General features: G+C 39.1%; 1 protein-coding gene across 2 annotated transcripts; it reads left to right on the top strand.

Moving 5' to 3' along the window:
- The first annotated feature begins 9,335 nt into the window (after nucleotides 1-9,335).
- On the top strand, nucleotides 9,336-13,492 carry LOC119991992 (F-box protein At2g32560-like). 2 transcript variants are annotated; one of them, XM_038838564.1, is made up of 6 exons: nucleotides 9,336-10,466; nucleotides 10,542-11,031; nucleotides 11,124-11,203; nucleotides 11,292-11,470; nucleotides 11,731-11,805; nucleotides 12,993-13,395. In XM_038838564.1, the coding sequence occupies exons 1-6, from the start codon at nucleotides 10,372-10,374 to the stop codon at nucleotides 13,178-13,180; spliced, it is 1,107 nt and encodes a 368-aa protein (XP_038694492.1). In that variant the 5' UTR covers nucleotides 9,336-10,371; the 3' UTR covers nucleotides 13,181-13,395. The 2 variants fall into 2 exon arrangements, with proteins under 2 accessions (XP_038694492.1, XP_038694491.1); XM_038838563.1 differs by having other exon boundaries at nucleotides 9,337-11,031; nucleotides 12,993-13,492.
- Nucleotides 13,493-13,542: the final 50 nt, after the last annotated feature.

The raw sequence follows: 13,542 nt of genomic DNA, 5'->3' as shown, positions 1-13,542 counted from the left end.
CTGAAATGGATCTCATTCCTCATGAGGGTTCTCTCCGTTCCCAAGAGGAAACAGATCTGCTAGAGCGAAGCAATAAAAAGGTTAAGACTAGTACCGGTGGAGGAAACGTGTTGGAAGACATGGTTGTAGAATCTCAGGTTAACGAAACGCCTCTGGATACGTTGCCGGAGATTGAGGGTAGGGAACAGGTTGAGAAATTGTCTTTCAAGGAGAAGCTAATGGGTACCACAAATGTTTATGATGTGGGTATGGAGGATGAAATGGAAGAATTAATTTCGGATGATGAGAATGATTTGTTGGAGGATGGGGATGAAGAAGACTGCCCAGTAATAAAGATTTCCAAAGAGGAGAAAATTCGTCTTCGAACACCATGGAGACAAACTCTGATTATCAAAGTTTTGGGACGCTCAATTGGCTACAACTTTCTGCTGCGGAAAATCACATCCCTATGGAGACCGAAGAGTCATATGGAATTAGTTGCGATTGGAAATGATTACTTTCTTGCCAAATTTTCTTCGAAGGACGATTATGATTATGCCAAGTATGAAGGGCCATGGATGATTATGGATCATTACTTGACAGTGCGTGAGTGGTTTCCTAATTTTGATCCTGAACAAGACACTATGGAGAGACTCCTTGTTTGGATTCGTATTCCATGTTTGCCAATAGAGTATTATGATTATGATTTCCTTATGCGTGTAGGAGAGAAGATTGGTAAGCCTGTTAGAATTGATGAGGCTACAAAGTCAGCTACTAGAGGCAAATTTGCTCGCATATGTGTGGAAGTGGATCTCACAAAGCCGCTACTTGCTAAATTTATGTTGAGGCGAAGAGTTCGTCGGGTTGAATATGAGGGGATTCACCTTGTTTGTTTCTGTTGTGGATGCTATGGGCATAGGAAAGATCAATGTCTAGTTGGGGTGGAACAAGGTCCGGAGGATAGTGGAGGTATGCCGAAAAAGGGGGCCGAGAGAGATGTAGAATCTGAAGCTCCTGTGAGACAGGAGAAGATCGTCGTGCATCCAGAAGTTACGGAAACGTATGGCCCCTGGATGATTGCCATGAGTAAATCTCGGAGATACGTGAACAAACAGGGAAATAACCTTATCAAAGGAATGGAGCGTGAAAATAGGCATGGATTGAAACCTGTTACGCTAAAATCTGGGGATATTGGAGCTAAAAATTCACGGTTTGCTGTTCTAGAATCAGTTAATGAACAAGAGATTGATGAGGTTGGGGCTTTGAACAGGCCGAGTGAAATGGAAGGGGAAGGAGTGGGCTTGGGTCGTGACTTGGGGAGGAGTGGAAAAGGCGCTAATAAAGTGGTGCGGCCCAATGCCAAATCTGTAAGAGTTGATACTAGTGCTTCTTTAGGCCATCAAGAGGGAGTTAAATCGAGTAGGGCAAGTGTTCAGGTAGATCAAAAGATTCTTACTGGTAATATGAAGCAGCATAAAGGTTCAAACAATAGTAGACGAGCGGCTGCAGAGTTCGAACATGTGGTTGTTAGAGGATCCAAGAATGGGAGGGACATTGTGCGGGAGGTTGTTTTCCATAACTCTCTCGAAAATAATGGAGGTCATCTCGTTAATAATGTTGCTACGTCGTCTCTGGAACATCATCAAGATCCTCCACCTATGCCAAGTCATTTGGTCCATAGGGATGATTTGATGGAGGTAGGGAATGAAGGTGAACTAGGGGAGGCATTTAATGTTGTACCCAAAAGAAGTGGAAAGGAACCTTTTAATTGTCATAATGGGTTTGAAGGTTATGTTGGTGGTCTCCATAATTAGTGGTTGATGATTGTCTTGTGTTGCTTTCTTAATGAACTGGATAGGTTTTGTAAGCGGATGATGCTCTATTATTTTCTCTTGGATTAGTATTATGGACTGTATTATATGGAATTGTCAGGGTGCGGCTTCGAGGGATTTCGACCGTGCTCTTAAGGAGTTGATTAGGATTCACAAACCAGGGATCTTGGGTTTGTTGGAAACCAAAGTAAGTGGGTCTTATGCTGATAAATTATGTAGGCAGTGGAATTTTGATAATTGGGTTAGGGTGGAATCTGTGGGTTTTAGTGGAGGCATTTGGGTGCTTTGGAAGGATAGCTATCACATAAATATTGTTCATACGCATCCTCAGTTTGTCCATCTACGTGTGCAGCAGGGTAGGGATCCTTCTTGGCTGCTTACAGTTGTTTATGGCAGCCCAGATCCTAGTCTTCGAAAATTCTTATGGAGAGATCTGAATAAGGATTTATTGGGGATTATGGATTCTTGGATGGTAATTGGGGATTTCAATTCTGTGTTGTCTTCCGAGGAAGTTAGTTCTATTTCTCAAGGCTTCTCTAGGAGATGTTCTGGTTTTGTTGATTGGGTTTTTGATCAATGCTTGATTGACATAGGTTTTGTTGGGCCTGCCTTTACTTGGAGTAGGGGTATTCATAGCCACACTTATAAAGGGGCGAGGCTTGATCGAGCTTTATGCAACTTCAATTGGCGAGAACAATTCTCGGGTGCTTCTATTGTTCATCTCCCAAGACACCAATCGGACCACTCCCCGCTTCTGGTTAGGTTTGAGAGAACTAATAGAGTTAATCATTCTAATCTGTTTAGATTTCAGTCAGCATGGTTAACTCATCCGGGCATGCGCCAGGTGGTTCAAGAAGGCTGGCATCATGATAGTTCTTTCATGGATAACTCTTTGCGTGTGGTTAGCCTGTTACAAGAATGGAATAGGAACTCTTTTGGATGTATTTTTAGGAGGAAGAAACGATTATGGGCTCGGATTGAAGGGATACAAAGGCGACAAGCTAGTAGATTTTCAGGGCGTCTGCATCGACTAGAGGTGAATCTACGAAGGGATCTTGATGTTGTTCTGCACCAAGAGGAGTTGTTATAGTACCAAAAATCTAGAGAGGATTGGATTAAGTGGGGGGATAGAAACACAAAGTTCTATCATGCTTCTACTTTAATTAGACGTAGTAGGAACCGTGTTGGGGCCTTGAAAAATGAGGTGGATAATACTTGGGTTTCTGATCCGTGTGTGGTCCAAAGAATGGTGACCGATTATTTTCAAGCTCTTTTTCAAGATGATGGTAGTTGCGACATGTCACTGGCATTACGTGGGAGCTTCCCTGTCTTAAATGAAACTCACAATTTGTTTATAAATGGGGACTTCTCGTGTGATGAAATTAAACAAGCTTTGTTCGATATGGCTCCCTTCAAAGCTCCTGGTCCGGATGGATTTCATGCAGGATTTTATCAGAGGATGTGGCCTATTGTTGGTGACAGTTTGTGCAAGTTTGTTATTCATTTTTTTGAGACTGGGTGTCTGCCCCCAGGTATTAATGATACATTGTTGGTGCTTATTCCAAAGGTTAGTGCGCCTGAATTTGCTAGCCAATTTCGGCCAATTAGTTTGTGTAATGTGGGGTATAAGATGATTACAAAAGTGATGACCAATCGTTTGAAAAAAATTCTTCCTCATATTGTTGCTCCTAATCAAAGCAGTTTTGTTCCTGGGAGACAAATAACAGATAATATTATTGTCTATCAAGAAGTTCTCCATTCAATGGGGAAAAAGTCCACTGGTAAGGGGTTTATGGCAGTGAAGATTGATCTTGAAAAGGCCTATGACCGCTTATCATGGGATTTTATCCAAGATACTTTGAAGAAGGTGGGTCTCTCTGAGGCTTGGGTTCGAAACATAATGAGCTGTGTCACCTCTTCCCGAATGTCGATTGCTTGGAATGGTCAGCTAATGGATTGGTTTCATCCGAGTCGAGGTGTTCGCCAGGGTGATGCTATCTCTCCCTATTTATTTGTGTTGTGTGTTGAGAGGTTGGGTCATCTTATTAATAAGGCGGTTTCTGTGGGAGATTGGAAAGCGATTACACTTGCTAGCCATGGTCCTGCTTTATCTCATCTGTTCTTTGCGGATGATATGGTTTTATTTGCCGAGGCAACTGTTGATCAAATGAAAAATATCTTAAATTGTCTTGAGTGTTTTTGTGCAAGCTCAGGACAACGAGTAAGCTTTCAGAAGTCTACCATGTTTGTTTCTAAGAATGTTGATAGAGGTTTAGCCCTTGAATTATCTCGTATGTCTGGGATTCCTTTAACTGATAATTTGGGTCGGTACCTGGGTACTCCTTCGATCCATGGCCGTGTGAGCACTCGAGATTATCAGTTTGTGGTAGACCGTGTCTCGACTAGATTGGAAGGGTGGAAGACTAAGTACCTTTCGCTGGCTGGTCGTATTACTTTAGCGAAGTCAGTTTTGACGACAATTCCGATGTATGTTATGCAAACTGCATTATTACCAAAAGAGTTGTGTTTACATATTGAGAAGATAGTTCGTAGGTTTCTATGGGGAGGTAATGAGGACAAGCGTCAAGTCCATCTAGTGAATTGGGAGCAGATTACTAAACCAATTGAGGCTGGGGGGTTGGGAATCAGGAGAATGCAACAAATGAATCAAGCTTTAATGGCAAAGTTAGGGTGGCGTCTTATTCATGAGAAGGAAAGTTTGTGGGCCCAGGTTGTCTCTAGTAAGTACATGAAGCGAGAAGCTTGTGTTTCCAAGTTTGAGGTGAAACAAAGGTCTTCAAACTTATGGCGTGGGTTAGTTTCTGCGACTCCTATCTTAAATCAAGGAATGAAGAAGCTTGTTAGAAATGGGAAGCAAACTCTGTTTTGGTTAGATATTTGGCTTGGAGACGTTCCATTAATTAATTTGTGTGTTCAAGAGATTGGCCTGGTGGACAAGTATAGGACTGTGGAGAGTTATTGGACAGGTAATGTTGGCTGGAAGTGGGAAGAGCTGGACAAGTTGCTCCCTCATCCAATCAAACTCCAATTAGCAGCTTTTATTTTAAGGATGGATGAAGCATGCTTGGATAAGACTTTTTGGAGTTTGTCTAGCAGTGGGTACTTCTCGGTGTCTAGTGCCTATTATGCGGCTGCTGGGTGTAGAACTCAACCATATAATGGTGCTTGGAGATTAATTTGGAGAGTTGAAGTTCCGCAATGTATGCGTGTTTTCCTTTGGCAAGTAAATTTACAGCGAATTATGTGTAATAAGGAGAGGTTTAGACGATCTTTCACGAGTAATCCCCACTGCTCGTATTGTCCGGGCTCAATTGAAGATGTTAATCATGTCCTAAGACATTGTCCGTTGGCTGTTTGTGTGTGGGAAAAGTTGCTTCCTAGTTGTGAGATTAATATTCAAAAGGAGATGCATACTCAGGCATGGATAGTCCATAATTTGAGTGGGAAGCTTAATTATGATGACTCAAATAGTTGGGCTGCTCTTTTTGCTATTACAGTGCGTTGGATATGGATGTGGCGAAATGAGAGGATTTTTCGTGGTAGCTGTCCTCCTTTGGCAGTTAAACTTGAGCGAGTTAAGAGGTATCATGAAGAGGTATTGAGGTCCTTTAGTTTTCAGTCTCAAGTGCATGGGAGCAGGGGGAATAAAGAATTGAAGCTTGTGGGATGGAGCCCTCCACCTACTGAGTGGGCTACTTTGAATACAGATGGTTGTTGCAAAGGGCGAAATGGGCAGGCTGGAGGGGGAGGTTTGATTAGAGATTTTAGGGGAAGGTGGCAGGTGGGCCTTATGATAAATATTGGGATATGTGGTGTTGCTGCTGCTGAACTTTGGGCAGTGCTCCAAGGCTTGAAAATTGCTTGGGAGGAAGGTTTTAGACGTGTTGTCCTTGAGACGGATTCTCTTCTTGTTGCTTCGTGGTTGCAAGGTGCGATAGCTCCTAATCTCGGTTTGTCGAATCTGATTGATGAATGTTATTTCTTCTTGCGTAAGAATTGGGAGGTTTGAGTTTGCCACATATATAGAGAGCGGAATCATTGTGCGGATTTTTTAGCGACTAGGGCTCTTGATTATGATCAAGGGGTCCGTGTTATTTGGAATCATCCTAGTGATATGGTGGAGTTGATCAGGGACGATATCATTGGGGTCTCTTGGCCTAGACGGGTCTTGAGAGTAATTGAGTAGTATTGTGTTTTTTTGGGTATTCCCCCTCCTAGGCATCAAAAAAAAACAAAACTACACCAAAACATTAAATATCAATACATCCACATCAGCAAAACACTTATCCCAATACAGCCACATAAGCAAAACACATTTTACAATACAGCCACATCAGTAAAAGACAACATCTTTGTTGGCCCAATACCACTTCACCATTGCATTTGCCCTAACCTTATCCCGCGCACAACACATATACCCTCCAAGCAACTTCTATTCTCATATTTATATGCATGCACCATCTAATCCCTAACCAAAACATGTCTTCCAAAAAAATAATTATATATCTATTTGTTTCAAGTCATTCCTTTATTTTATATTCAATATTATTTATCATTTAAATAAAGTCATTGAACTTTCTTTTATCTCCATTTTTTGAAGAATAATTTTGGGTTTTTTTTAAATTTTTTTTTTATTCACAAGCCCCATCATTTTATTAAATGGTTGACTATATATCCCTAAATGTGGGTTGCCATTATAGAGAATTTGAAAATGTTGAAATCAGCAGCGCGCTGTGGCCTTGAGAGAAGAAGAAAAAATGCCGAATGGCATCAATTTTAATGCACGTCTTCTAAATTAAATATCCCAACAAGTAACAAAGATGTCAAGTAATAATAATTAATTAATAAACAATTTTAGAACTTATGACTTCTCAACTTTTCAATTTTGGAGGAGGTGGTGAAGACTGAAGATCCTTCTTCTCCACTCCCTTCTCCTCTGCTATTGTTTCCGATATCCTTCTTTATACACTTTTTTCTTGTTTTGAGTTTGAATAAGGTTTGATTCATGGTTTATTCTCTCCAACTCTAGATCTCTTTCATTTGTCGTGGATCTTTGACCATAGGCGTTTTTGGTGTGTTCCGATAACATATATTTGGTTCATAATGACGAGACTCTCAAATTTGAAGGAGACCGACCTTTCTTGTTGAAAGAGAAACCAAGATCCTTGATCTAAAACCATGGTGTTGTTTGTTTGATGTTTTTTGTTCAATCTATTGTAACCCGGCATAGTTCATTGGAGTACAGTGTCGTTCAACGGATATCCGATGATGTTCAATGTAATACGGTGTCATCAGAAAGTGTTCGGCAATGGCCATTGTTTGTATTTTTCTTTTTTAGTTTTCTTATAATCCATCTTTATGATGGCTCGAGTACCTTAGAGCTCAAATTCTCTTACTCTTTGGGTGAATGAATACAATTTGGTCCATGAATTTTTTTGAAAAATAATTAATTAATTATACTAAAATTTGACTTTCATTTTTTTTTTGTTAAAAACAGGATGTAGAATTGGTACGAATTTATGATCCAAGTGAGGAGTTTGACTTTTGATAATTGAAAGGAAGCATGTGGGAAGTCAAACTCTTTTTTTTATAATTGAGGACGACACTATAAGATTTTACCCTTTGAATATCAGATGTGATTATGAATTCAGACTGTCAAATTTGTGCATACATAAATTTTTTGCCTGACGACAGGATAAATTGAGTAAAAACTCAACGCTTGACCATCAAAGTATTACTCTCAGTGAAAATCTAACTTAGAAGTTTCTAAATCCATATAGTTCAGTCACATAGGAATCCACCGTTACACCCTTTTCTTTTCATTTTTGTTTACTTTAAAGCTAGCTATGCCGCCTATTGACCATTCAAAGTCCTAAAATAAATCAATGGAATTAAAGCTAGCAATTGCATGTTTAAGTTTGTTGACCTTTTGTAAACAAGCAAAATAAATATTATTGCTCACATGTGTGGTTATTTTAGTGTATTGAAATGAGGCCCCCATTGGGTTGGCGGTGGTTGGTTGGTCTCTCACTGACCAAAAGTCATATTATTATATATTTTAATTAATTTTATGGTAATTCAATTTCTAGTGAACCTAATACAACTTTAACAACTTAGTGTAAGAAAATTAAATTCAAACCGTGTAAAAAAAAAACATTTAGTGGCATATGGAGTATTCATTATAGTCATGTGGGATTGCGATCACCCATCCATTAATTATCTTACATTCTATTAACAGAAGTCTTGATAATCACTTGTGTGATTCTCTAATTTATTTGGGATGAAACCATATGAACTCGAAAGGTTATGAATTCATTTCTTATTAAGAGCAATATGCCAATAACCTAATGTTCATGCATGAGTTTTGATTAAACTTATTATATCATCGGGTGCAACATTTTTAAGCGTGAAAATTTGACGTCCAACGATCCCAATGAAATTCATATTGTATGTTCAAAGGGCGTGTGAGCGAGCCTAATAACTTGACTTCAAGACATATCGGATGTCCAAACATTAACGTTATATTATTGTTCTTTTGGTTATTAAAAAACTAATTCGCTTTTAGAGCGTGGTACACGCGCTTTGTTGCCACGCGGATCTCTGTAACTTTAATGACTGGGACGTGTATTCCACGCACTGGCTATCGTACAAAAGGATTCTGTCTGTTTAATGTCTGAACAGGTTTTACTCCTGTGTAGTCGGAAGGATTGTAATCATTGGAACCATGCTTATTATAGTGGGAGACAGTACACTCTATTCATTAAAAGCAGATGCACTGAATTTAGCAAAAAAATTCAAAATTGTGATTTCCATGTTAAATTAGATCTTGATAAGACTGAATTATTCTTCATTGTTTGATTACTTCATTGTAACCTTATTGAGTTAATTATGACTTAATTTTATTTTTTTTGGTAGATAAGATATGGTAATAAAGCTAAGAGCAATGAGAACGATTATTTTTTTACTTAGGATAATAAAATATTGAAAGACTTGTTTTATTGATGTGATTGAATATTTTGTTAATATGGTTGGATCACAAAACAAAATGTATTGCTACAACGATATAAATTTGTTAATTTTATTTTTTCAATATTGATTTTGATGTAAATGTGAGTATGATTTGCTGTGGGATCCACTTGGCGAGTAAACGTGGGAGCATGAGCTTTGTCATTCCCCTATATTGATCCCAGTAAAAAACCAACAAATTAACTCCATTGGAACCATTTTTTCTTCATGGCCCAACAAATATGATAATAAAATCCATCCATGCCCCCATTGCAATTGCTCTTAATATTAGTAAGATCATGGTCGCTTGGTACGAGGTGTTACAAAAGTCAAAGTCGTTATGTCAATACAAGGGCTAATGCCACGTGTACAAAGGCAATTGGTGAGAGCCCCTGAAAACGGTGTGCTACGATGCACAATAGCAGAACTCGAATTTTCCTCCGAGCACAGAATTTTTTAGAGAAAGCAAACCCTCCAAAAAAAAAAAAACCTTTAAACCATAGCCGCCCATTCTGGCTTTGCATGAGTATGTTCTGTTTTTGCTAATTTTGAAGAAGAGTTTGTTCATTGTTGGACTGATATGTGAGGAGGAAGAGGACCCCCATAACCTTAACCTCACATTCATCATCAAAATCTCTCTATCATCTCCTTCTTCTTCTTGTTCATTTCTTCTCATTGTTTGTTTTAGGGTTTTTCTTAGAGATTACAGATCTCGAGGTTGTTGGGTTTGGACCTACTTCTCTGTAGCTTCAATCCCAACTACCCAAATCTGTACTGTATTCCTCCACTTCATTGATATTGTTTTTTAAGCACAAATTAAAGTTCTCATATGGGTCTTTGTATCTAGACTCTCTTTCAATCAATCCTTCATCCTTGTATGTGTTGTTTCTTGTTCCAGGTGTCACAGACACCCATATGAGATCTTGAGCTACCCCACCACCACCTGGATTGGATTTCCCTAAAGGGTTTATTGTGTTATTGCTCTTTCTTTCTGTTCCTTCTCACTTTTGAAGGACAACTGTACAATATGTCATGTTTTGCTTTTTTTGATTAGAGATTATCCCCAAAAAAGGAGAAAAAAGTTTGTTCCTTTGAATTCTAAATTTTGCTTAGGCTGCTTTTCCCTACCAAAGTTGCATATTTTTCATCTGCAGTTCGTGCAACGGATGACCAGATTGTTCTTCTGAGTTGTAGACTTTGACTAGGAGGAGGAGCAGGAGGAAGAGGCCCACTCGTGGGTTGGTGGGCTTCGCTTGAACCAATACGGAAAACCCTTATAAGTTATATCTATAGGTTGTCTTCATTTTGTTGAATAGGCCACTCTGCTTTATCATCTTTGTTTATTGATTCTGTTCTTTTCAAGAGGTAGGTGTGAAGGGGGGAGACAAATACAATTTAGGTTTTGCCTCTCTGTTTCTTTTCTTTGCCTTTGCTTTTTTCTTCAATTGGGTTCCTCCATTTGATCATTTTATGCCAAGCTTGGATTTGGCTATTGAAGAATTCCACTTTTTTATTCTTTAATTTTTAATTAGTGATGCTACTTTACTTCCTCATCACTTGTTTCTCCTTCATCTTCCTTTTTAAGTCTTTCCCTCTCAAGCCACTTCCACCATGGGCATCTGAGATAAGGTTGCTGTCTCTTTGTTTCTGGAAACAAGTTTCAATCTTCTCCATCTCCAACTTCACAAAGAACACTCTTTGCAGATTCTATATTCCCTCAACAAAAAAGATGGGTTCCAGTCCACAAGTTGAAGCCACTAATGAGGACTCAGGTATGACTGTGCTGGACTTGCCTGAACTGACCTTGGAATGCATTCTTGAGAGGCTACCACCATCAGGGCTTTGTAGTATGGCTGGTGTTTGTAGCTCTTTGAGGGAAAGATGTGTTAGCAATCACTTGTGGGAAAAGCATATGAAGCAAAAATGGGGTGGACTAATGGGTCCAGCTGCACATAGAGAGTGGCAATGGTACCTAGCTTGCAGAGATTCAGCCAATCTCAGGCAAGGTAAGCAGAGAGGCCTAACGAGGCTTCTCTCAATAGTTTGGCCCTTTTGGTGGGTAGGATCAAGAGTTGTTGACAGTACGACTTACAGCAAGCAGACGAGTTATTTGCCTGTTGATTCAATCATGTCTTGGTACTTAGCTCTTGAGACTGGCAAGTTTTGGTTCCCTGCTCAGGTTTACAATCGTGAGGTATACCATATTTGATTGGGTCTCTTTGAAGTTTGAATTAACTCTGTTGTGTGTTTGGTTATCTAGATTTGATGACAAGTTTTATTGTGCAGAATGGGCATGTTGGGTTTATGCTGTCTTGCTATGATGCTGAGCTAAGCTATGACCCCCGGACCGATACATTCCAAGCCAGGTAGATTGCAAAGGCTGCTTTTCTGGCCAATGCTGATGTAGTTGGTGTTGTTTGGAAACGAAGATCAAAGTGTTTTGACGTGTTTCAGGTATCCACCACATGGTAGGAGAGCAATTGCTATTGAGACTAATGTGCCTTGGGAGAGGTTAAGAGCACCCCCTGTTGACTCATCCCCTCATGATCTTCACATATCTGATTGTTTGAACGAATTATGCCCTGGAGATCACATTGAGATTCAGTGGAGAAGAAACAAAGAATTCCCATATGGTTTGTTCTTCAACACCCTTATCATTCTATAACCCTGAAATGTGTCTGTGTTTTGTTCAGTTTTCCAAGTTCTTTATTTAATTTGTTATTTATTCTGTTTCTAAGGTTATTTCACAAATGGACTGTGAGTCTGTGACTGTGAAAACATGCCTTAATAAGCACATAGTTTTATTCAATACATAATCATGTGGCTGTTGGATATGGATTTGTGTCAATTTTAGTAATTCATATCTAATAGAATGTGGTGCATGGTATTGCAGGATGGTGGTATGGTGTTGTCGGTCACCTTGAGTCATGTGATGGAAACGAAACTTACTGCCGTTGTCATAACAATGGTGAGTTTATTTCATTTCTTTTTCTTTGCACTTGGCACATTGTGTTCCATTTTATTGCGAAACTGAAGAGAAGGATACAGTGATAATGGATAGTAGTCTTGAGATTGTGGAGCATGTTTTAATTATACCTTTGTTTCATGCGGGCCAACTGGGGTTTGCAGGGGGGGCAGAGTCCCTTTGCCTGTAAGGGGTGGGGTTCGGGAAGTAGTCCCTGGCCCGAATTTCATTTGGGTGTATTATAGTCTTATACTATAGCTTCACAGTAACCCTAGTTGAATTAAGGGCTTGTATGCCTTTGAGCATAATTCAACTGGCGATCCATGGACGTTACTTTGTTCTTGGGTGAACCACGTAAAAATCTTATGTCTTTGAATCTCTTTTTTTCTTTCTGGATAGTGGATACTGCTATATTCCTAAAAACCATAACATATTTTCTTAGATTAGAGAAATGTAAAAGTTAAGCTTTTTTTTGGTGATGAAAGTTGTTTTGTTTGGATAGGGATCCATTCTTTGAATCCTATTTGTCAATATCATGGACCACTAGTTGTGCCATTTTAAATTGGTCCCCAATACAAATTATTGTCAGTATGTCGTAGTTTCTACCAACACTATCATAATATGTGTCTAAGTGGAATATATATGGCCAGCCAGACTGAAAGATCCAATTGTCTCCTATGGACTTTGTTTGTTTGCTAAGTTAGAATCTTGTTAGATTGTGATGATTGCTTGTACTATTGTGGATCACCCAATTATATTCATTTGTTGGTACTTCTCTGTCTTTGCAAAACTTATGGAGCTCAATTGTTTTGTTTTGTTTTGCGACTCATGACTTGACAAAGATGGGAATAAATTAATGCCTAGTAGCCCATTTTCTTTTATACACCCCACTTGTTGTGAACATGAGGTGTAACTTTACGAGTCACGGAAATCATGTTCGTTTGATTTTAGGTTGAAAGGTGAACTTGTTTTCAATCATTTGACCGTAAAATTGCTTTTAGAGTGAGAAACTGATTCCGCCTGCAGTTGTGTGAGATTTCTACGTTTTCATGAACTGATTTTATTATCTGAACAATCAGAAGACAGGATGCTAGATTTTTTGCGCTACACTGTTTTTTAATATGCTTTGCTGGATGTGGAATTTGGGTGATTGGATGCTCATCAGATTAGTGTCGGATTTATGTTAACAGACACCGTGGCGTTGGAGTTCAATCATTACACCCCTGGCTCACGATGGAGGCGTACAACAATCAGCAGGAAAGAGCATAGGGAAGAAGGGAATGAAGCAGATGGGTTTTATGGTGGAATTCGAAAGCTTAAAAGTAACGAAGAGATTTCCATATGGAGGCGACTTTGGCCAGTACAAGTATTGGAATAGGCTTTTCTATTACTACAAAAGCTTATTACATCATTTTTACTGTGAAAGATCCTTGTACATTTCCTCCACTTATTGAGTACAAAATTGCCACTTACATCGGGTTAGCACGCCAGAGCAAGAAGTAATTGACGCTTGGATCCTCATCAACAATGTTCTTATACTTGAACTATTATATATCAATTTTTTACATGGAAGATTTTAGCTTTCTAAGGATATATATGTGCACCTTTTATGTGATTTTCCTCCATTGGTACAATTTTGATGTACCATATGTAGTTATACTCCAAGAAATATAGAGGTTTTAGAAGCTGATGTCTTGGCAATGTGCAAGGTTTTCATGCTTCTGACTATTGTATGGCTAC

The sequence above is a fragment of the Tripterygium wilfordii genome, chromosome 22 (genome assembly GCF_013401445.1).
Source record: "Tripterygium wilfordii isolate XIE 37 chromosome 22, ASM1340144v1, whole genome shotgun sequence".
Taxonomy (NCBI): domain Eukaryota; kingdom Viridiplantae; phylum Streptophyta; class Magnoliopsida; order Celastrales; family Celastraceae; genus Tripterygium; species Tripterygium wilfordii.
The sequence above is the reverse complement of the archived record's forward strand: the minus strand, read 5'-3'. Positions and strand labels throughout refer to the sequence as shown.